This window comes from Vigna unguiculata, chromosome 4, assembly GCF_004118075.2.
Source record: "Vigna unguiculata cultivar IT97K-499-35 chromosome 4, ASM411807v1, whole genome shotgun sequence".
Classification (NCBI taxonomy): domain Eukaryota; kingdom Viridiplantae; phylum Streptophyta; class Magnoliopsida; order Fabales; family Fabaceae; genus Vigna; species Vigna unguiculata.
The window spans coordinates 27,579,993-27,604,295 of NC_040282.1; the positions used below are offsets into that span (position 1 = coordinate 27,579,993).

At 33.1% G+C, this 24,303-nt stretch overlaps 1 protein-coding gene across 1 annotated transcript; it reads right to left on the reverse strand.

Annotated features, from left to right (window-relative positions):
* Positions 1-17,770: 17,770 nt before the first annotated feature.
* LOC114181373 (glucan endo-1,3-beta-glucosidase 3-like) lies at positions 17,771-23,064 on the reverse strand. Its single transcript, XM_028067804.1, has 4 exons — positions 22,724-23,064; positions 19,413-20,666; positions 18,296-18,323; positions 17,771-18,111 (listed from the first exon to the last, which is right to left on the reverse strand). Exons 1-4 carry the CDS (start codon positions 22,779-22,781, stop codon positions 17,961-17,963), a joined length of 1,491 nt encoding a protein of 496 aa, XP_027923605.1. The 5' UTR covers positions 22,782-23,064; the 3' UTR covers positions 17,771-17,960.
* Between the last annotated feature and the right edge of the window lie 1,239 nt (positions 23,065-24,303).

A 24,303-nucleotide genomic window follows, 5' to 3' on the forward strand; every position in this document is an offset into this window, starting at 1 on the left:
AGGCCTGATGTAAGCTTCCCCAAAACTTAGAAGTAAATCTAGGATCCCTATCAGACATAATACTTATTGGAACTCCATGCAACCTCACAATTTCTCTTATGTACAATTCAGTCAATTTATCCAATGAATACCTGATGTTAATGGGTAAGAAGTGAGCAGACTTTGTTAATCTATCCACGATAACCCATATGGAATCAAATTTTGGAATTATTCGTGGTAAGTTAACTACAAAATCCATTGTTATACTATCTTATTTCCATTCAGGTATATCTAAGGATTGTAGCATTCCTGTTGGCTTTTGGTGTTCTATTTTAGCTTTTGACAAACTAGACATTTTGCTACATATTGTGCCACTTCCCTTTTCATTTTGGGCCACCAATATGTTTTCTTGAGGTCTTGATACATTTTTGTTGTGCCCGGATGCATGCTTAATTTGCTTTTATGTGCTTCCTTTAGAATCATTTTCTTAATTTCTTCATTGTTGGGTACACACATCCTATGCTTAAATCTCAAAGTTCTTGTCTTATCTATGCCACAATTTTATCCATCTTTTTATCCTATCAATTTCTTTTTCCTTTGAATGAACTCATCACTTTCCTATGCTTCATGAATTTGTTTTTGTATATTGTTAGTGATCCAAATAGAGTTTAATTGTATTTTATCATGGCTTAGGGTGACCCACAAATTCATGTCTCTAAATTTCTCTAACAAATTCATCTCATGAATCATTAGTGAGGACATATGTATAGATTTTCTGCTTAAGCATCTGCCACTACATTTGCCTTACTTGGATGATACTGTAGTTCCAAATCATAATCTTTCAAAAATTTCATCCATCTCCTTTTTCTCACATTTAATTCCTTTTGGTTAAATAAATATTTGAGACTCTTATGATCACTAAAAACTTCGAACTTACCACCATAGACCTCCATATCTTAAGTGCAAAAACAATGGCAGCTAGTTCTAAATCATGGGTTAAGTAATTCTTGTGCATTGTTCCTGGTTTAAAATTCAAATTCGCATTTCTGCATTTTTCCCAGTATTTCAGTCAACTGTTTTCCTGTTTCAATCGGTTGATTATACTAGAACAAAATATGTTTAGTACAATCAATCGATTAACTCTGTTTTTGATCGATTGAAAATGTACAGTTCAGTACTGTTTGCATTCTAACTTGGTGATCTATTTGATTCAATTAAAGGTGATTTTTAGCTTGCAAAGATAGCCTATATTTTTAACTAGCCAATTCAACCCCCCCTTCTTGGCTTTTCAACCATTTCAAAACTAACAATTGGTATCAGAGCTAAGTACTTGAAATTTGATCAAGTAAGGTTCTAAATCTGTTTTGAACCACTTGAAATGGCTGAAAACAAGTTACCCTTTGGTGAAGGTGCCTCAATTCATAGACCCCCTATGTTTAGTGGCATTAATTACCAATTTTGGAACATTAGGATGAAAATCTTTATTGAGTCAATAGATCAAGGGATATGGGATGCAATCATAAATGGACCATATACTCCTAAGCATATTGTTGATGATGTGCAGGTTAATAAGCCATGGACTCAATGGAATGTGGAAGAAAGTAGGGGAGCCCAATATGATTGCAATGCAAAGAATATCCTCACTTCATCTCTCAACATGGATGAGTTTTTTCGTGTTTCATAATGCAAGAGTGCCAAGGAAATGTGGGAGGTTCTTGAAGTGACTCATGAAGGAACCAATGATGTTAAGAGAGCAAGAAAGCATGTTTTGATTCAAGAGTATGAGCTATTCAAGATGAAACAAGGAGAATCCATAGCGGATGTGAAAAAGAGATTCACTCACATAGTCAACCATCTCATAAGTTTGGGTAAGGAATTTGACAAGGAAGAGTTAAACATTAAGGTGCTAAAGTGTCTTAATAGATCTTGGCAACCAAAGGTCACGACCATCTCAGAAACAAGAGATCTATCCACTTTGACTACAACTGTATTGTTTGGTAAGCTTAGGGAGCATGAGATTGAGATGCAAAGGCTTAATGAGCTTGAGTCAAGTGAGAAAAAGGTTAAGAACATAGCCTTGAAGACTAACACCAAGAAGAATGAAGAACTCGAGGATGAGGTGGCTGAATCAAGTGAAAGTGAGAACTTGAATCTCCTTGTCAAGAGGTTTGGTAAGTATCTCAAAAGGAAAGGTATAAAAGGTAATTCCAAGAGGTATACTTCCAAACACAATGAATCAAACTCTTCTAATTTTACATGTTATAACTGTGGAAAACAAGGACATATCAAAATTGAATGTCCAAATGCTAACAAAGAAAAGGAGAAGAGTGTTGATAGGAAAAAGGAGAATAAGCCAAAAGAGAAAGGCGCATACATTGCTTGGGAGGACAATGATGATTCAACTACAAGTAGCTCCTCACAAGATGAGAGTGAAGAAGCCAACTTGTGCCTTATGGCTGGTTATGAGTCATCTTCCTCGAGCCAAGTAAGTTCTCTAGACATAAATGACTATAATCAATTGTTGCATGATTTTGAAGAATTGCATAATGAAGCAAACAAGATTTCTGCATTAAACAATCGGTTGAAAGGCTTAAACAAATGGCTGGAAAACAAAGTTAGCCAACTGGAAAAAGAAACAACCGATTTAAAAACTGATTTTGAGCATTTAGAAATGATTTACAGTAATTCAATCGACTGTTTTAGAAATCAACCGACTGGAAAACCCTGTGAAAACTACACAGTTTTGAAAAATCAAGTGAAATACCTTATAAAGACCTATGCAAGGTTCACAAGAGGGGAAGCAAACTTAGAGGTTGTTCTTGGTTCTCAAAATTGTGTGTTTAGCAAAGCTGAACTTGGTTACAATCCTTCTTTTCAAAAGAAAACCAAGAAGTTCTCTAGTTTCTTTTCAAAAAGTATGCCAAGTGATATGCCATTCATTTCATGCAACTACTGTATGCAAAAAGGTCATGTTATTAAGAATTGTCATGCTAGAAAATATGATGTTCCTAAAGGGATTATGAAATGGATCCTAAAAGGATCTAGAAAGGCATAACCATGATGGACCCAACCTATCAAAGGGTACCAAGTAAACTAAATCTGTTTTGCATGTCATGAAAGGTGATAAGAAAGATTTGTGGTATCTTGATAGTGGTTGTTCGAGACATATAACAGGAGATAAAACCAAATTTGCAAAGTTGGAGTTGAAGGAGGAAGGGTTTGTAACCTATGGAGACAACAACAAAGGAAAAATCCTTGGAAATGGAGTCATAGGCAATGGATCCTCTTTTAACATCAAGAATGTGTTGCTAGTAGAAGGACTCAAACACAATTTGATAAGTATAAGTCAACTATGTGATAAAGGCTTTAAAGTCATGTTTGAACCAAATAGTTGTTTGATATATGATGCATATGGTAATATTGTTTTGATAGGCAAAAGAGTCAACAATATATATCTACTTGACCTGCATCATGCATCATTTAACATCCATTGTTTGCTTACAAAAGAGGATGATACTTGGTTATGACATAGAAGACTTTGTCACATACACATGCAACATTTCAATCGGCTGAATAGAAAACAATTGGTTGAAGGACTACCAAAACTCAAGTTTGAGAAGGATAGAGTGTGTGAAGCATGTCAAATAGGAAAACAGACCAAGGTCTCTTTTAAATCCAAAAATTTTGTTTGAACTGAAAGACCTTTAGAGATGCTTCACATGGGTCTATTTGGTCAGTCTCGAACCATGAGTCTTGTTGGCAATCTTTATGCATTAGTCATTGTTGATGATTTCTCTAGGTACACATGGACTTTGTTCTTAGCTGCCAAAAATGACATTTTTCATGCTTTTAAAAGACTTGCCAAGATGGTTGAAAATGAAAAGAGTTTCAAGATAGTGTCTATTCGAAGTGAACATAGTGGGGAATTCCAAAATGAAAAGTTTGAACACTTTTGTGAAAAGCATGGTATTAACCATAATTTTTCTGCACCAAGAACCCCACAACAAAATGGTGTTGTTGAAAGGAAAAATAGGTCACTTGAGGAACTAGCTAGAACTATGTTGAATGAAAACTCACTACCTAAGTATTTTTGGGCTGATGTAGTCAACACTGCTTGCTATGTTTTAAATAGAGTGTTGATTAGGCCAATTTTGAAGAAAACCCCTTCTGAGCTTTTCAAAGGGAAGAGGCCTATTTTAAGTCACCTAAAAGTATTTGGATGTAAGTGCTTCATCTTAAATAATGGCAAAGAAAGTCTTGACAAAGTTGATGCAAAAGCGGATGAAGGTGTTTTTCTAGGCTATGCTACACAAACTCGTGCATATAGAGTCTATAATAAGAGATTGATGACTGTTGAAGAGTATATGCATGTTGTATTTGATGAAACTAACCCAAAGTTGCAAGATCAAGTGTCAAAGAATGCAGATGAGGAAGATCTACTGCAGAAGCAGATTTCTGCTGCAGAAAAGCTCACTGCTGTAGGAAATCAGTTGGCTGAAAAGGAAAAATAGTCGACTGAAAAAGCTGTTGACAACAACTTGCCCAAGGATTGGATCTAGCCTAGAGGTTTATCAAAGGACAACATCATAGGTGATATGAAACAGGGAGTATCTACTAGACGTAGGATTGTATTTTATGAACATGTTGCTTTTATATCTCAAATTGAACCTAAAAATGTGAATGATGCTTTAAATGATAATAATTGGATTGTGGCTATGCAAGATGAACTCAATCAATTCACAAGAAATGATGTGTGGTTTCTAGTGCCTAAAACTGATGATATGAATATAATTGGAACTAAATGGATTTTTAGAAACAAAATGGATGAAGATGGTAATATTGTAAGAAACAAAGCTAGACTAGTTGCTAAAGGTTATAATCAAGAAGAAGGCATTGAAACTTATGCACCTGTAGCTAGGCTAGAAGCTGTGAGATTACTCTTAGCATATGCTTGCATGTGTAACTTTAAATTGCATCAAATGGATGTGAAAAGTGCATTCTTGAATGGTTTCCTAAATGAAGAAGTGTATGTATCACAACCTCCTTGACTTGAGAATAATCTCTATCCTAACCATGTTTTCAAATTGAAAAAGGCCTTATATGGTTTGAAACAAGCACCAAGACAATGGTATGAAAGGCTAAGCAATTTTCTCTTATCAAAAGGTTTTGTTAGAGGTGCAATGGATAAAACACTCTTCATTAGAAAACATGAAAATGATGTTATACTTCTTCAAGTGTATATTGATGATATCATCTATGGTTCAAATAATAACACATTATGTGAAGAGTTTGTTGCAGCTATGTAGGGAGAATTTGAGATGTCCATGATGGGTGAGCTTACCTACTTTCTAGGGCTGTAAGTCAAGCAACTCAAGCATGGAACATTTTTAAACCAATCAAAATATTGTTTTGACTTGTTGAAAAAGTTCAAAATGAAGAATTTCAAGGAAGCTGCCACTCCAATTGCAACAAATTGTCTTATGGATGCAGATGAGGCTGGCTAACCAGTGGATTCAACCAAATATAGAGGGTTGATTGGGTCTTTGCTCCATCTTATAGCAAGTAGGCCAGACATTCAGTTTGGAGTATGCTTATGAGCTAGGTTCCAAGCAAATCCAAAGGAATCACACTTTAAGGCTGTAAAAAGGATTCTAAAGTACCTTAAACGAATAACTAATGTTGGTTTATGGTATCCATGTGATTCTAGCATATCTCTTAGTGGCTTTTCAGATTCAAACTATGTAGGGTGCAAATTGGATAGGAAAAGCACAAATGGTACTTGCCATTTGCTTGGATCAAGTCTAATCTCATGGAATAGCAAAAAGCAAGCATGTGTGGCACTTTCCACAACTGAAGCTGAATATATTGCTGCTGGACATGGCTGTTCACAAATCATATGGTTGAAGCATCAACTTTTGGACTATGGTGTAAGGCTAAGCAAGGTACCTTTGTATTGTGATAATACTAGTGCAATCAACTTTACCAAGAATCCAATACAACATTCTAAAACCAAGCATATAGAGATTAGGCATCATTTCATTCGTGATCATTTTCAAAAGGGAGATTGTGAAATCAAATTTGTTAAAATTGAAAATCAATTGGCGGATTTGCTTACAAAACCATTGACTAGAGATAGGTTTAATAAGCTAAGAACTGAACTAGGCATATTAGACATCAAGAAGGTGGTTTGATGTGTTTGCAGCATGTTAATCTTATGTACTCATGCACTGGTTTTATAAAAATCTCCTATTGTATGCAAAAGTTGAAAACTGTCAAACTCAACTTGTTGATTTTACATTTCAACGTGTTGATTTCATTTAAATCTGCCTCTGTTTGCAAAAACAGGATTTGTCAACCTATTGATTCTGTATTTCAACATGTTTATTTCACTTAAATTGCCACTGAATGCTGAAAAATTGATTTGCCATGATTTTTAATCTGCTGTTTTCACAATTCAATATGTTGATTTCATTAAAACTGAATCTGGAAAAATAAAGTTCAATTTTACGATTTTCAATCGATTGATTTTCAAAATCAGTCAACTGATTTCACTTAACCAGATTTTGTTTTTAACCTCTGATGCTCTGATGTTGTTTTAATCGACTGATTTTGTTTCTCAACATGATGATTTTACTTAAACTGTGCATTTACTCACGGATTGAATTGTTAAGCTGACTCAGTCAAAGAAAGCATCTTTTTGTCAGATACTATCTGCTCTTTACTGCCCATTTCATCAGCCATGTGTTACTTTTACTGATTTGTTTGACCAAAAAGCATTGTAGTGTACAATTTCAATGTGCATGCAACTCACATGATCTGAACTGATTGATTCACTCATAAAAACACATTAAAAACATCATGAATGCATGAGATATTGTTTTGGACTGCATTAAATTGATTTGGGTAACCTAAAACGAATTAATTAGAAAAATATACACCATTTAATCAACTATTTCTGAAAATCAGCTTGTTGAATTATAAATACTGCATTTGTATTGCTGCATTTGTATCATACATCTCTTAGAAACAACCATACCAACACTCATCATGCCTTGTCGTTCTCAAAGAGCTATCCAATCTGATGATGAGCACTCCACTCCTCCTACCCCAAGGTCTCCAAATCATGAAAGCCATGGAATAATTGAAGCATGGTTTGAGGATCATGAGGACAACATTCAAGTGTTCCTCATTGAGATGAATAAGAAGTAGATTAGCATTCCTAAGGTGTTGAGGTTCTCTTGGCTAAGGGCTGAAGGCTTTGAGAGCCTATTCCAACAATTAAAGCATCAAAAGTTGAAGTCCTTCCTTGAACTTTCAGGGAAAATCTATCCAGACTTGGTGAAGGTGTTTTTCACCAACTTGGAGTTCAAAAATTATGTCACGTTGTCCAACATCAAGGGTGTTCAAATGGAGATCAAGAGGAGAGCATGGAAAGATGTGGTTGGACTCAAATCAAGTGGTGTGAAAGTTAGGAAAGGTGAAACTAGGGTTGTTCTAGAATTCAATAAGATGCAATACTATGACCAATGCTTAAGGAATCCTGCTACTGAAATCAAACACTTCCATGTTGGTGGTCTCAAGGTGGATCAAAGGTTGCTTGGTATGATTGTCACAAAAATCCTTGTTCCACGTGGTAGTAACCATTCAACATTGAATAAGTGAGATTTGATACTTATGTACTGCATTCAAAACAACATCCAAGTGGATTGGATCTATGTGTTTCATGATCACATGCTCAAGGCCAAGAGGCTCACGGATTTTAGGCTGCCATATGTGGTTTTGGTATCTAAATTCATTGAATACTTTGCAATTAATGTAGAAGATGAGCTAGAGGAGTCAACTGGACTATTGAACCATACCTCCAACCAAAATCTGCACAAAATGGGCTTTCTCAAGGTAGGAAATGGATGGACAGCTGTTGGAGCTGTTGTTGGTGGTGCACATGACCATGAAGTTGGTCCAAGTGGTGCACATCACAACTTTTGCAATGAGAGGTTCAATGCATTGGATGCCAAATCCATGACATCCATGATATGCTCCACTCATTCCATACCAGAAATGATCCTCAGGATGATTGAGTGTGGTGGTTATTTAGGATCATGCATTACATCCTTGTGTTTTTGATTTTTCAGTTTGAGTTCTGTCTGTTTCAGTTGGTTGTTTTTCATTTCAGTTGGCTGATTGTATCAGCTTTATGCATTTTGTTCTCTGTTTTCAGTTTCTGTTGGCTGTATCCCCTACCAATATTAATGAAATGACATGCAATGCTTATTATCTTTTTGCATGTGTTCTATTTGATGAATCCAAAGGGGGAGAAAATTTGGAAAATTGGAAACAAATTTTAATAATCACATTGAACTAAGCATTAAAATTGGAATCACTAATCAAGTCTGAATATTATTGATAGGGGGAGCATGGCCACATTTATATACTTGCTAGCTTGTGTGTATTGCTACTGTAAAATGTTTTTCAGGTTCAAGAGCTTCAAGCTAATGTATCACTTCATCAATTGGTGGAAGATAGAAGAAAATAGATGAAAGGAAATAGAGGTTGGCTTCTTGAAGATTTGATGAAGATTGAATCAAGCTCTTTTGAACTATCTTAAAGCCATTACCATTGAAATGAAGCCTACATTGATGAATGAAAGGAGATTTCATGATATCCATGGTGATCAAGGCTGGAACGTGTGCTCTCCATGTAGTTACATTATTAAGAAAGTGTATTTGTAGTTTGTAATTCATGTTGTAGACCTTATAGCATTAATTAGATGTAGTTTGGTCTTTATTGTGTTTTTAATCTGTTGAATGATTTTTCAACAGGTTAAAATGTCTTTTTTAATCTGTTGAATGGCTTTTTAACAGGTTAAAAGGTTGGCTGCAGTAGTCTTAAACTGCAACAAATTCAATCAGTTGATTTAGTTTTTAATCGATTGATTTCACTTAAGTCTAGTGAAATCAACCGATTGATTAGAAAATCAACCTGTTGAATTTCGTAACACTTTGACTATAAAAGCTGTGATTTTCGAAAGAGAGGTAAGTTGATCATTTTAGAGCACGAATTTATTCTGGAAACGTGTGGAAACTCTCTCCTTCCTGATCATACAGTTTGCAGCAGTGGTTTATTGATCTTGGATCAATTCTTGGAGCTTTTGGCTTGGTTTGAAGCTTGGAGAAAGTGGTTTGTGGTAGGCTAGGTTGTGCTACCACTGAGGTTTGATCTTTCTCAAGTTTTGTGTGTGTGTCTGGTGGTTTTCCAAGTCTGCAAGAGGGTTCTTGTTGTGCTGGTGTGATTCTCGTGTGATTCAAGAGTCTTTTGTGGTGTTTTTACATATTTTGGAAGTGTAAAGGTGGATACTTTGTAAAACTTTTGAAATAGTGCAAAGTCAAGCTAAGGTTGCCTTGACAAACTGAATGTAGCTCAGGTTTGAGTGAACCAGTATAAAAATCTCGTGGTGTCCTCTCTTCTCTAACCTTTCTCTCTTGCATTTTCATTTTAAAGTTTAAAGAACTTGTGCTTTAATCATCTTTTTCATGTTCTTGCATGTTTTCATAGCATTTGCAACATTGAGCATGTTTACATAATCATTTGGAACCTATCTTGATCATTCTTGTGCATTGTTCCTGGTTTAAAATTCAAATTCGCATTTCTGCATTTTTCCCAGTATTTCAGTCAACTGTTTTCCTGTTTCAATCGGTTGATTATACCAGAACAAAATTCGTTTAGTAAAATCAATCAATTAACTCTGCTTTTTATCGATTGAAAGTGTATAGTTCAGTACTGTTTGCATCCTAACTTGGTGATCTATTTGATTCGATTAAAGGTGGTTTTTAGCTTGCAAAGATAGCCTAAATTTTTAACTAGCCAATTCAACCCCTCTTCTTGGCTTTTCAACCATTTCAAAACTAATAATAGCTATTTTAGAAAATCTGTTAATGAATCTTCTATAATATCCTGCCAAACCGAAAAAATTGTGAATCTCATTCACTATTTTTTGTGGTTCCCATTGTAAAACTGCTTCTACTTTAGTCGGATCCATTAACACTCCCTTATTGGAAATCACATTTCCTAAGAATTTTACTTCCTCTAACCAGAATTCACACTTTGAAAATTTGGCATACAATTTCTTTTCTTTCAAGATTTGCAAGACAATCTGAAGGTGTTCCTTATGTTCCTCATGTTCCTCAAGAGTTTTAGAATAAATAAGAATGTCATTTATAAAAATAACCACAAATTGATCTAAAAATGGATGGAAGATCATATTCATATAATCCATAAATATTCCAAGAGCACTGATCACAACAAAAGGCATCACTTGATATTCATAATGGCCATACCTAGTTCTAAAAGCAGTTTTTTGTATGTCTTCTGCTTTATTCTAATTTCATGATATCCTGACCTTAAATCTATCTTAGAAAATATAGAGGCTCCTCATAATTGGTCCATCAAGTTATCTATTCTAGGAAGAAGGTATTTATTCTTTATAGTAAATTTATTTAATTGACGATAATCTACACACAACCTAAAACTTCCATCTTTCTTCTTAACTAGTAAACTTGGGGCTCCCCACGGTGACGCACTAGGCGAATGAACTGTTTTTCAAGTAACTTTTCCAATTGTTTCTTCAGTTCTGCTAATTCAGAGGGTGACATCAAATTTATTGAAAATTCAATTTCTCTATTGGGTGGTAAACCAGGAATATCATTGGGAAAGACTTCAGGAAAAGTTTGAACAATTGCTATATTTTTCAACTCAACTTCCTTTTTTATTTCCATAGAAGATAATAACAAGTACCCTTGAATTTCATTCCTTAAAGGCTTACTTTTGAATTGGTAGGTGATTTTAAAAGATTCTCAGAGTTTGGAAGTATTACTGATTTCTCAGCACAATTCAAAAGGACTTGATTGGAAGATAACCAGTCCATACCTAAGATTACATCTAATTGAGATAAAGGTAGACATATTAAATTTACAAGGAATTTCATATTCTCAATGAATAGTGGACAGTCTAAACAAGCTTTATTGGTAATTACCGAGTCATTTGTGCGAGTTGAAACAACCAAACTAGTTTTTAGAAAAGAGGTCGACATATTAAGATGTTAAACACAATAATTGGAAATGAATGAGTAAGTTGCACCTGATTCATACCGTACATTTAAATTTTTTCCTTTAATAAAACACATACCTTGAATTAGATCATGGTTTTCAGCAACTTCAGCTCCAGTCATGATGTACACTCTTCTTGTTGTGGTAGGTCTTGTCTTGGTTGTAGCTGGATTGAAATGTGGCTTCTGTTGTCCACACTCAGAGAACAGGTGACTAGGTTTCCCACACTTGAAATAGACTGGTCCCTTAAGATGAAAATCTTTAGCATGGTGACCTTGTCCACATTTAAAGCATATGATATAATCATATACAGGTCTACTAGAATTTCCTATTGAAGATTGGTTGGATTAGGTCCTCCATTGTGGGTGATTGTAAGGTTTTCCCTCATTGTGTTTATTTTTATTTGTCTGGGGTCCAAAATATTTTGGTTTGTTATTTTGGTTGTTCTCAAAATCTTCTAAAAATCTACACTTATGAATAAGCGTAGGAAAATCAGCAATTTCTAGTATTCCTACTGCTTTTCTCAATTCATTCCTAAGTCCATTTTCAAATTTTATACATTTCATCCTTTCCTCTGGATGATAAAAGAAAGTAGAGTATTTTCCTAATTCTTCAAACTTGGAAGCATATTCCCCTACTGTCATACTTCCTTGCTTCAATTGCATAAACTCTTTCTTTTGCTCTCCTCACATCATTAGGGAAATATTTTTCTAAAAAATTTGTTCTAAATACATCCCAGGTAATAATTATTCTTCCTCCTTCAAGTAATCTCCTAGTACCATCCCACCAATATTCAACTTCTCCTATTAACATAAATACAACATAATTCACCTTTTGGTTGTCAGCACAGTTCATAACTCGAAATATTTTCTCCATCTCCTTAATCCATAATTCAGCTTTTTCTGGATCATACCCTCTAGAAAATTGTGGGGGCTTGTTTCTCCTAAATTTAGCTAAACCTTGTTATTTAGGGTTTCCTTCAAGCCTTTGATTCCTTATTAGAGCAGCAGCCATGTCTCGGATAACTTGCATTGCTTCAGTTAGTCCTCCTATTGTTTACCATCTAGAATCGTATGAGTTAGTAAAAAAATAATATAATGAGCACATTTCACAGATATCGCATGAAATGTGGCTCTGATACCATCTAATGTGACGACAAAAAAATTTCTATTTATTTATTTCTTATTATTATTTTCTATAATATACTTATAAAATTTAAAGGCAAAATTATACAATTATGTCTAATTATACTTAACTATTATTTATTTATTTAGAGGCATAATTTTACAATAACATATCACATAATTAAAATATTCACACACACACATTTAATACATCTTATATCCACACCATTTAGTACATCTTATATTTTCTACACTAGAAGGTAACTCCGATTTGTCCTTCGATGACAACCGGCGCGTTTGGAGCAGAGAAAAAAGTAATAGTAGAGTTTTCCGTTCCCTGAAATGTTACATAATTATTCACTGCATTGGTTTTCCATGCATTCCCCAGGAGAACAGCCACAATGTCGGCGAAGAAGGGATCAAGCATGTTGGGAGCAACCATCTATGATAAGGTTATAAAATTTTGTTTTTTACACAATCATAAAATAGGAAATGAGACAGATATCACATAAAACAATACAACATATTATAAAAAGATAAAATGAAATGAAAATTCTCCCAAATCCATAAAACTGGATTTTATTATACTTTATAAAGATATTGATTAATTTTGTAGTGACTAGTCAGGATAAATGAGCTCATAGGCAACAAAGTAACTCAAGAACATCTCATCTTGAATAATACTACAATAATCAAATCTTTATTTATCATAAATTTTATTTCAATATTAAACCATATAATTATATAAATAAATAGATAGGATCAATGAATAATTAAAATAAATATAAATAAATGAAAATGACTAGTACGTTACTAGAGATAAATATAAATAAGTAAATGACAGTAAATATAAATTCAGTAAATAGGACTAGTGCACAACTAGAGATAAAAATAAATAAATAAATAGGAACGAGAACTAAATATAAATTAGAATGAGGTTAGGGACACCTCACTTATAGAGATAAAAATAATTATGAATAGATAAAAATAATCAAAGTAAATAAAATGATAGATGTCTCCTCCCCTTACCTTAGTTATTGGGAAAGATATATCCCAAAACTTTATGAATGTTTTAGCTTTCTTCTTCTTCTTTTTTCTCTTCACTGCCAATTTCACACTCACAAACTCCTCTTCTCCTTTTTTTGGGATCTTACTGTCTTTGTTTTCCTTTCACATTCACCACCCCTATTTATACTACATGCATAATCATTACGTTTAGTTCATTTGGTTAGAAAACACTATTCAATTTTTTCTTCTTTCAAATTCTCTCGTTAGTTTTGTTTCTTATGGATTAAGCTCTCCATTTTCTTTTTCTGTTTTAACCTATAATTGCATTAAATCTCAAATGGCATTTATGGTCATCTTATCTAATTCAATTACGTGGAGATTGTGATGAGGGTTTTTTTTCTCTTTTTCTCTATTTTTTTTTCATTATATAACAATATGTCAGTTTACCTATTATTATATACATATATACAAGTTTATTCGTAATAAATATATATACATATTTACGTAAACTTAACTTATATATTTTATTATATATATATATATATATATATATATATATATAATTTAAAAAAAATTCTTTTTTATTTCATCAATTAAAAATAAAATTATATTATAATTTAGTTTTATTTTTAATTGATAAAATAAAAAAGAATTTTTTAAAATTATATATATAATTTTATTTTATCTTATCTTTGGATGTTACAAGAAAAGTCATGAACCAACATGAAAAAAAGACAAAAGTTGAACATTCATCCCTTTTTTGAGGTAGTAAGCTTAATATTACTTTATCATTAGACTAAGAGTAACACATCCCTTTATTGTTTTGCTCATTGTCTTGCCATTCTTTAAATCCAAGGTAATACATTATATTGTTAAATTACTTTATGATTATATTATTTCTATACATCTTATTTATAGTATCATAAATTTTGTAATATCATGTTAATATATGTTTGTGTATTTTTAATATTATAGATATTACAGTCATGCATGGTTAAATTAAGATTCACAAAGACTTATCCATTATCAAGATTTGGAAGTTACTCATGAAAGGAATAAATGTTTAAGAGGCACTTTGATTATGTAGGTGTAAGGAGACAAGTATATATAGAGTTTGCAAACTTTTCGGATGGAAGGGAAGATTTTGCGGATGTTGAGGGATAGAAGTAAAATGGATGCAAAATAATGGTGGATTGTTCATGGAGCTAATGCACTAACACTTCAAAAGATAACTCTTATGTTACTTGGAAAACCATGTTTTTTGTCTTATTGTGAAGCTCTTATGCTACTTTTTTTTATAGATTCTTTCAAAAGAAATAAGATGGCACGTAAAAGGGTGGAGGATTTAGTATTTTACCACAATAATCTTTGTTTTCTCTCAAGAAACTCCTTAAAATGCATAGAAGATGAAACTAAATTGTCAAATATTACAAGAAATGACCTTTCATTGGATGACAATGAAATTGTTGAAATTACTAACTTGTCTCTTGAAAAACCAAAATTAGAAATTATATTTTTCAACGAGGATAAACAAACATGAGAGTCAAACATAATGATTCACACAAGTTTTTTCTTTAGTTATATATATTTTGGTTAAATGTTTTTTTATAAATGTTTCTCTTTATTTTTTTAGATTATGAAATATAATTAATACATTTTAATAAATATATTGTCATGTTCTATCTCCTAGATTTTTCAATTTAGTTGTATCTCTATGTGTCAGTGCTTCATAGCTTTTCACCCTCAAATACATGGACAATTGGAAGCGTTAAATAAAAGTGTAAAGGGTTATCTAAGATGCAGTAGTGGTAGTATGCCTACAAAGCGAGTAGATTATTTTAGTTATGCACAATATTGGTACAACACCAAGTTCCATGTGACAATTGAAATCACCCGTTCGAATTATGTACCAACCATTAAGGATGTGTTTAGATTGCAATTAGAAAAATTAAGTTTGGATGAATGAAACAAAAAATATCATCCAACGAAAAAACTTTATGGTTTTGCTTTCAAAGCAACCCATGTTTGGAGCTCAATGAAACAAAACAAATATTTGCTAAACATCATTTGTGACTTTCAATGCAAATAAAACTTGGGTTTGAACTCCCAAGTGTTAAACCAAACACACATTAACTTTCCATTTCTTGTTGGAAATTCTATTGTGCAAGCAGTGAAAAACAAGACAGGGTGTTGCAGAAGAATTTGAAAAAGTACAAGATGGGATGAAACATCAACAAAACAAAAACAAAAAAGGAGTTTGCACTTAGGGATTGGTTGTAGTTAAAGATCCAACAATGCAGACAACATTTAATTGCTAATGCTAGATTTGTTAGGTTTAGAATAAACTTAAATGAATTAGCTATTGTAGTATTAATAGTAGTTAATGAGTTAGTCGTTGTGGGTAGTTAATGAGTTAGCCGTTGCAGGTAGTTAATGAACTAGTCATTGTGGATAGTTAATGTACTAGCCCTTTATAGCCATTGTGAGTACAACAGGCCAAAAATTGAGTCTATAAATTATATTGTGAATTATATGAATGAACAATAACAACAACAACACAAGATTTGAATAAAGTTTTTTCACAAGTGCGAATGGAATAGAAGAAACAACCAACCTCGCAGAAGAAGTTGAAGAAGAAGCGATGTTGATGGTGGCATGTAGCTTGGAGGTTGAGCACAAGCAAGTGGAGAACTCGACAAGACAGCCGAGTAGGGTGGAGAACATGATAAGACAACCAAGTATAGTGGAGAACGTGACAAGACAGTCAAGTATAAACTAGTCATTGTGGATAGTTAATGTACTAGCCCTTTATAGCCATTATGAGTACAACAGGCAGGAAATTGAGTCTATAAATTATATTGTGAATTATATGAATGAACAATAACAACAACAACACAAGATTTGAATAAAGTTTTTTCACAAGTATGAATGGAATAGAAGAAACAACCAACCTCGCAGAATAAGTTGAAGAAGAAGCGATGTTGATGGTGGCATGTAGCTTGGAGGTTGAGCATAAGCAAGTGGAGAACTCGACAAGACAGTCGAGTAGGGTGGAGAACGTGATAAGACAACCAAGTATAGTGGAGAACGCGATAAGACAGTCAAGTATAAAGGAGAACTCGACAAGAAAACTGAGTAATGAGGAAAGGTCGGCAAGATAAATGAGTTGGTTGGAGAGGTTGTTGGATCGTGTAGATAGCCTAGACAGCTCAGTGGAGCATGAGGCCAGCTCGGTAGGGCATATATAACTCAGTTAAGTCGATGGAGCAAGTGGAGTATTAAGATAGCTCAGTGGAGCATGTGAAAAGCTTAAGTAGCTCAAAATTTGAAGAAGAGCTTATAATCCAAAGGTTAGAGATTGCAAAATGAGATTTGCAACAGAGAATTGAAAAGGAGGTTAGAAACAATTTAATTCTACAAGCAATCTTAGAGAGACGAAAGCAGGCTTTTCAAAACCAATGCTTAGAACTTGAATAAGATGTTTCAAGTTTGCAAGAACAATTGCAAGTTGAGAAGGATCTGAGAGTTGCACTAGATGTGCAAGATGAGATGTGGCGACTTGAAAAGGATGAGGAGATTGATGTGATTGAGTGCAACAATACATGTGCATGGTCTAATCTTTCAAAAGGAGGTCAGTTTATTGACAAGAACTCGGTTAATGACAAGACGGCCATAAAGAAAAAGGAGAACCCGATGAGTAACAAGTCAACCAAAGAAGAACAAGTTGGCCAAAGAGAGGAACAAGACAGTCAAAGAAAAGATCAAGTCAAGTATGAAGAAAGTAGAGAACAAGAAGATTACTGTGAAAGAGGAGTCGTCCATGAAGAAAGCGAAGAACTTAGCTATTCATGAAAGGGACAAGCACAATGTGAGAAAGATTACTGCACGTTGAAAGTCAGGATGAAAAATAGAGGAACCGAGATCAAAGATAAAATAAACATTTAAGTTTATAGAAGAGCTTTGTTGGGTTTAGAATAAACTTAAATGAATTAGTTGTTGAAGTCTTAATAGTAATTAATGAGTTAACCGTTGTGGATAGTTAATGAGTTAATTATTGTAGGTAGTTAATGAACTAGTTATTGTGGATAGTTAATCTACTAACCGTTTATAACCGTTGTAAGTACAACAGACAGAAAATTGAATCTATAAATTATATTGTGAATTATATTAATAAACAACAAGAGATGAATCAAGTTTTTTCAATAGAGCGAAGAATGTTGTCTAAAAGATTAACCATCCAACCATACAAACAAATTGGCTAATAGGTATTATCGGTCATTTCAAATTTTGAAAAGAATTAGAGATGTTGCTTATAAGTTAATGCTTTTCATATTTTCTTACTGAAGAGAAACACCATGTAAATAGAGGCAACAAAGTGAGTAAATAATGATATATAAATAATAAATTTAATATATATATATATATATAATATAATATAATATTGTATAATTATCTATTTTACTATTATGCCAATTATACTTCAACTATTAACTTGACCCAGCGTTTTTTAATAATGGATCCAAGTTTTAAAATACTCATTATAAAAAAGATTAGTCCTAACCAGGTAATTACATCAAGGATTTAAATAAATTCTTCTGGTTTGTTTGTACAAAAATTGAATAATAAACTCACGTTACAATTGGCAATATACATTTTGACCAACCTCGCCACCCTTTAAATTCTCTATATGAGGAACACAAAATTGGGTATGCAAGACTCAAATGATGAACAGGTAATGTGTCTAGTTTTATAAGACAGCTACACTCAAAATTAAAGTAAGAATCAGAGAGCTTGTTAAAGGTCCACCATTGTAATACTGTGACAAGCACCCTGAATTTGTGGAATTGGTAGATGGAGCCAATGCTGTGCCATTTGTGCTGCTACCATTTTTTCCACGGCTATTAAAATATAGAGACACAAAAAAAGTCATAAAAATATGGAAGAATAAATTTTCAGCTTTTTGTGAAGAAATGAGAACTGAAAACTGAAGAATAAGAGACTATTAATATGTCAAGATAAAGAGAAGGCAACAAATAAAATTATATCAAGTATAAAGATATCTACATAAGCTTGAATTTATACCTTCCAGGAAATATACAGGAACCGTGACCTGTGACAATGAAAATAAAATAGATCAGGTATGTTCAAATGATGAACAATATTTGTGACTGCAGGGTTTTTTTCTTATGTGTAACAGAAAAGATATGAGTCAGATGGGAATGGTCAGCAAAGGGAAAAGCTGCAAAAATGGCAACAATATGTAAAATAGTAAAAAATTAATTGACAATTTTAAGAGGCTTAATCTTAAACCGAAAGTAAAGGAATGCAATCACATGCGTTTAAATAACTAGAACTAAAGAAACCACTATTAGAATTTCTTAAAGCTAATCAGTATTGGGAGCCCAACACATGTTTTGAGCCAAACAAGGCAGAGAAAACGGCCATACTATGGCATCTATAATTTCAAAGAAGGTTTTGAGACAATCTCATGATATTTGAATTTCACAATCTTATAAATTTTGCATAAAATACTTTCCCCCAAATAACTCTACAAGAAATTGGATATTATGTGAAGTGTAGGTCTCAAATCAAGTAGTATGAGGTGTTTGCTAGAGTATTCAAGTGTTTGGTTCTCCCCTCTTAATAGTTAGATTTTGAGGGTGGGTTTCCCAAATACTTGCGTACTAATCATAACAGAAGTTTTTCATCAAAATCCAAACAGTTTGTACCTCCATTCATGAAATCTAGTTATGTTGTGTTATATGTGCAAGGGTACCAACTGTAAACATGTATTTTTCATCAGAAGCCTGTTTGGATATAAGCTATAAGTGCTTTTATTAAATTACTTTAGGTTGTTTAGCCTCTGATAGTTTTTTCTGTTCTTGGGGTTTATATATCCTTGTATTCCATCTTTTTCCTCTGATGAAAATTTTCCTTTTTCTGTATTCCTCTATTTTTCTGATCTTTGTTTTCTTTCTCCATCACTCTTGAAGAAACTCTGATAGCTTTCGACAGTTTTTCTACTAGAAACATGGAGCTTTTCCAGGAGAGAAGCCAGAATATGTACTTCTAACTTTGTATTCAAATAGATTCTATGTCCACACTTGTGATGTAGTTTTTTCAGTAACTGTATTGATACTTTTCTATCCTACATAATGTAGATGTGACTCATAACAAATTATATGTAAAAGCTCCTTACTTGGATTTGTAGTGGTGACTGAGGCAACTCCCTTGAAATCACAGGTTCCAGCAGATTTAGCCATCTTCTGATAATAAGCATTGATAGCATATGTAGCATGTGCATCTACAGTATTTGGATCATAACACGGTTGACCCTGCAGCAATGGAGAACAATCCACCTTCCCTGGTCCACAAGCCCAATCAAGTGCAGCCTGAAGCATCTTAGTATCTGCATTACTCTTGGCAACACAAAAGGTTTGGTTTGTTGTGTCATTTGCAAATATAGTACCAGCATTACTCAAGTGCAAGGTATACACTGGAGCTCCATTAGCATAAAACAGCCCCCAATTATTCTCAGACACTGGACCTGTTCTCAAGTCTTCATTATAAAGCTCATAAATATAAGTGCTAACTGAAATTCCAGGTTGCTTAGGAGTCCCACTATTGTTAAGGACGTGCCTGATCAAGTTACTATTGTAAGTGTTAGCATTATCAATAGTTGCATCTGGCTCAGATGAATCTCCTTTGGAGGGCCATCCTGACTCAGTCACTAAAATAGGAATGTTGGTAAAGTTCAAATATGACATTGCAAAATAAGCAGCATCAACAACAGCATCAAAAACATTAGTATAATGCAGCATGGTGTTGGAATCAATAGCTTCTTTATTTGGAGGCAAGGGCCGGAACAAAGCATAGTCTAGAGGGATTACAGCATTGGGTTGCATGAAATCATAATAAGGGTACACATTGAGCATAAGATATGAACCTGTTGATTGCAAAAAGTTGAGCAAGGGAACCATGACAGGGTCCCAAGTTTTGTTAAAAAATGCCTGAGAAGGTGGGAAAGAGTCAAGGATGATAAAAGAAGAGTGCGGAGTAGAGACTTTGATTTGCTGATCAAGATTGGCTGCAACTAGAGCAGCTTGAAGGAATTTTAGTGCTGGGACTAGAACAGGAGCTGCATTTGGGAGGGATGTTAGCACTTCAGAACCAACTGCTATGGCAGTAATGTTGGTAGCAGGAACATGAGCTATGACATTGCGTGCAACCCAAATGGCAGCAGTGGCATTGGACTGACCAATGCCGAGAAGCTGGTCATTGGGAACAGAAACAATTACACGGATTCCTGTGTTGGCTAGTGCACGAAGCATGGCTCTGTCAGCATCATATAGTCTAACATATTGAATACCTTGAGCCTTGAGAAGGGCCACAACTTCTGTTGGACTTGGCATGTTAGTCACATCTGTACCAATGTTGACACCGATAAAAGCATCTGCAGAGAACAACAACACATGAAGCCTTTTGACAAACAGATAATAGGTGTTTCATTTTCAGAAGAGTTAGCCAAAGTTACCAAATGATAATGATGAAATAAAATAGTGAATTGGATTTATCACAAGTAATGCAGTATCTTACTGATATATTTTACTATCATTGAAGGACTAATTTGAAGAATTTTTCACTACTGAAGGGACTATGTAGCATGATAGTTTAGAGACTACTATTCCATAATTTCATTTCATGGACCTTTCAGGGGAGAAGGTGATACATCAGGACCAAATTGATGGTTTAATCTTCTTTTATTTGGTCCCACCTCATTGGCTTTAACCTTGCTTGGTGCAACAAGAAAAGTTACTTTCAGAGGGTTTCAAACACTAAAGTCCATCCATTTAAGACTAATTTTGGCAACTGATCCATAACTCTTGGTTTTCAATGTGCATTGGCAGTATATTTAATTTGTTTGGTGCAACAAGAATATTCCAGCCACAGAGCATAACTTTTCTGGAGAATGGCTTTATACCAAAAAGTAATACAAAGCAAATCTCATACAACCACTTTCAGGCTAGTTTTTTTCTAGTAATCAAAGACACAATCAGCTGGCCAGAGGGATAATGTGTGTCACAAATATAAAAATATTACAATCCATGAACGTGTACATTTTTTAAGAATATTATGATTCATGAAAAAGGAGAATTATTCAATTGTTTTAGAATCCAGATCAATTAACCTGTCTACTTGTGAAGACAGCCAGCTATTACATATAACTATAGTTTTCAGCTCCACAAGTAAGACAGCTAGAAAAGAACAGTGAAGAATTAAATCCTTCCACAGTTTATCTTACAGCCAAAATACTACAAGAACATGAGGCAGAAACTTCAAGAACAAAACACTAATGTAGGGATAGATTGTCTAACTGTTCATCTTGCTAATGTGTAAAAGAAATCACTTTCCTTATCAAATTTAAAGTTATAAAATGAGTTAATTTACAATTTACTTCTAGCATGTTTTACTTAAGTGTAGAGAAATTTTCACTTATTTTTCAAAGGTTTTCTTTTGAAAAAGTGAAAGCAAATAAGAGGGTCTGTTTGAATAACCCTTTTGTTCTAAAAAATTAAAAAGAAAACAGAAGGGGCCTGAAAAGTGGATCAAACATGCTCAAAATAATTACTTTTTCAAATAAGTTGAAACAAATACTGAGTTCTATTCACATAATAATACCACCACCATTCCTCACTAAGGGTATATAAGTCTATGACACTACTATTTTCACAAAAATGTGGTTAAGAGCAACTATAAAAGAACTGTGTGATGAGTTGGGACGCAATGACATTATTCCCAAAATCCCACTAAAAGACAGGAAGGACAGGGCGTAGATTCTGCACAAAGAAAAAATATATTTCCCAAACTTTCTATTTCAGCTTTGTCATTTTCATGTTACATGTAACAAGGTTAAGCCTTAGTAAATAGTTGAGCTAAAAATAATGATTAGAGTAGCCACAAGAGAAGCAAAACTGCTGAAAAATAACACTTTCTTTTTTAAGACACACTCTACTCTCTTTCTTTCTATTGGTTCTTCCATACATTGAAATCTATGTGATTTCACTAATCTGTAAATTCCATCCATCAAAAGTAAAATGGGACCCACTCATTTAATGTGAATTTCACAATTAATAGTGTTCATAATGGGTTGTGTTAAACAACGAGTTGCTAAGATTTTTCAAAAAGTTTTACCCTCACCACATAAAACAGAGGGAAAGAGTTGTAAACCCATATGGAGAATCTTAAGCATGACAGAAATAAAAAAGAAAAAACACAACTTTCATAAGTAAAATGAGTGCACTGCATAATGCCCATATAATGAATAAAAAAATGTATATATAAAGAGAAGGTAGGGAATATTATTTAATAAAAGTCATTAGACAAATGAAAAAACCATTAGAGAATATTCAAGTAGTTGGACTAAGGTCAAGGAATACCCAAAGGAACATAGAAGTAGAAACTGAAAATAGCTTAAAGGAAACAAAGAAGGAAGAAAAGAGAGAAACTTACCACCCAAAGCAGGGACAAATATTGCAAGCAGGTGAAAAATGATGAGCACAGCCATCATAGCTTGCTTAGGAAAAGCCACTGTGCTATAAGCAGAAAAAGAATGGTTTTTGTTGCAGTGTGGTGTGATTGCAGAATGGAAAACAATGGAGAGGGGCTTGAAAAGTTGGGAGGAGGAAGTGGGAGAGGAAAAAACAAAGAAAGATTGCAGCTTTTGAAGGTTGGAAGAGATGGGAGAGAGAAAGTGGTGAGAAAGAAGAAGAAGATGTTGATTTGAGGTGTGATGTGAGGTGGAGGAAGAGGGTGGTCGTGGTCAAAGCTTTGATGAGGATTTTGTATGGGTCTTAGCAACCAATGAGCTCTTAAAAAGAGTTGATGAACAAAAACAAATATTAAAAGTTGGCAAACTCTAACAAGTACAGTATAAGGTATCATGATAAAAATGATTTTTCTATTATTATGATAATGTTACTAGCATTTTATGGACATTTTTTATGGAATAAACTAAATTAAAAATAAAAGTACCCTACTGAACCTCTTCTCTTTGTTTATAGGAATGATTCATTCATTAAGAAATGTGCTTTTGGAATCAATTTCTGAACTGGAAGCTTATTTGTTCTTTATTTTATAATGAATTATTGTTTATATAAATTATTATTAATATTTATATTTTTATATTTTAAATTAAATTTAAAAACAAAATTAAGATTAGTTTAAAAACCTATAATGCATAATTTTTCAATATGGATCCCCTAATTGTGTCTGACGTATATTCATATATTATATTTTAAGAAATTTTACTTATACTTATCAACAAAATATTTAATTTATAAAATAAAAGTATTTTTATAATGAAAATAATTAATAATTTTTTTATATTGACAATTTTGATATATATTGTTTTAATTTAGATTCACACAATAACCATCAAATATTTATCATGTTTTAAGAATTATTGTAGACTTTTCAATATGTATATATCAGATATAATATATATCAGATATGTGTTGTATCCGATACACATATCATATTCATGCATCATAGTTTAAAACTATTACAACACTTTTTAATATTATAATATTCAATTATTAAATTTAATATTTTATTAAAATAAACTTAGCTAAAATATTTTAACGATGGTAAATTTTTGTTACATATGCAAAAAATAATTAAAGTTAACCTTTAATATTTCAAATATTTTTCTATATTATATGATTACAAGATTTTATTGAAATGAGTTATGTTGTATAACAATATTTACTAAGATTGATGGAATTTGCATGTCATATGAAAATGATCTTCGAGATTGATGAGAATTATATGAAAATTACGGTCACATATTTAGATTGATATGTGAATTATTATTTGAGTTGTGTATTAAATATTGACACCTATGTTGTAAGAAATATATCATTGTTTGATTGATTATCTAAGTAATATAAACTAAGATATCAGGTTGTGAGAAGTAATTGGGAAAGTTGTTACACACTATGACATATATAGATGTGCGATTTGAATTATAATAAACTTACTCTAATTCATCTTGTTAAATTCGCTTGTAAATCTAAGTCTTATGTGTGATT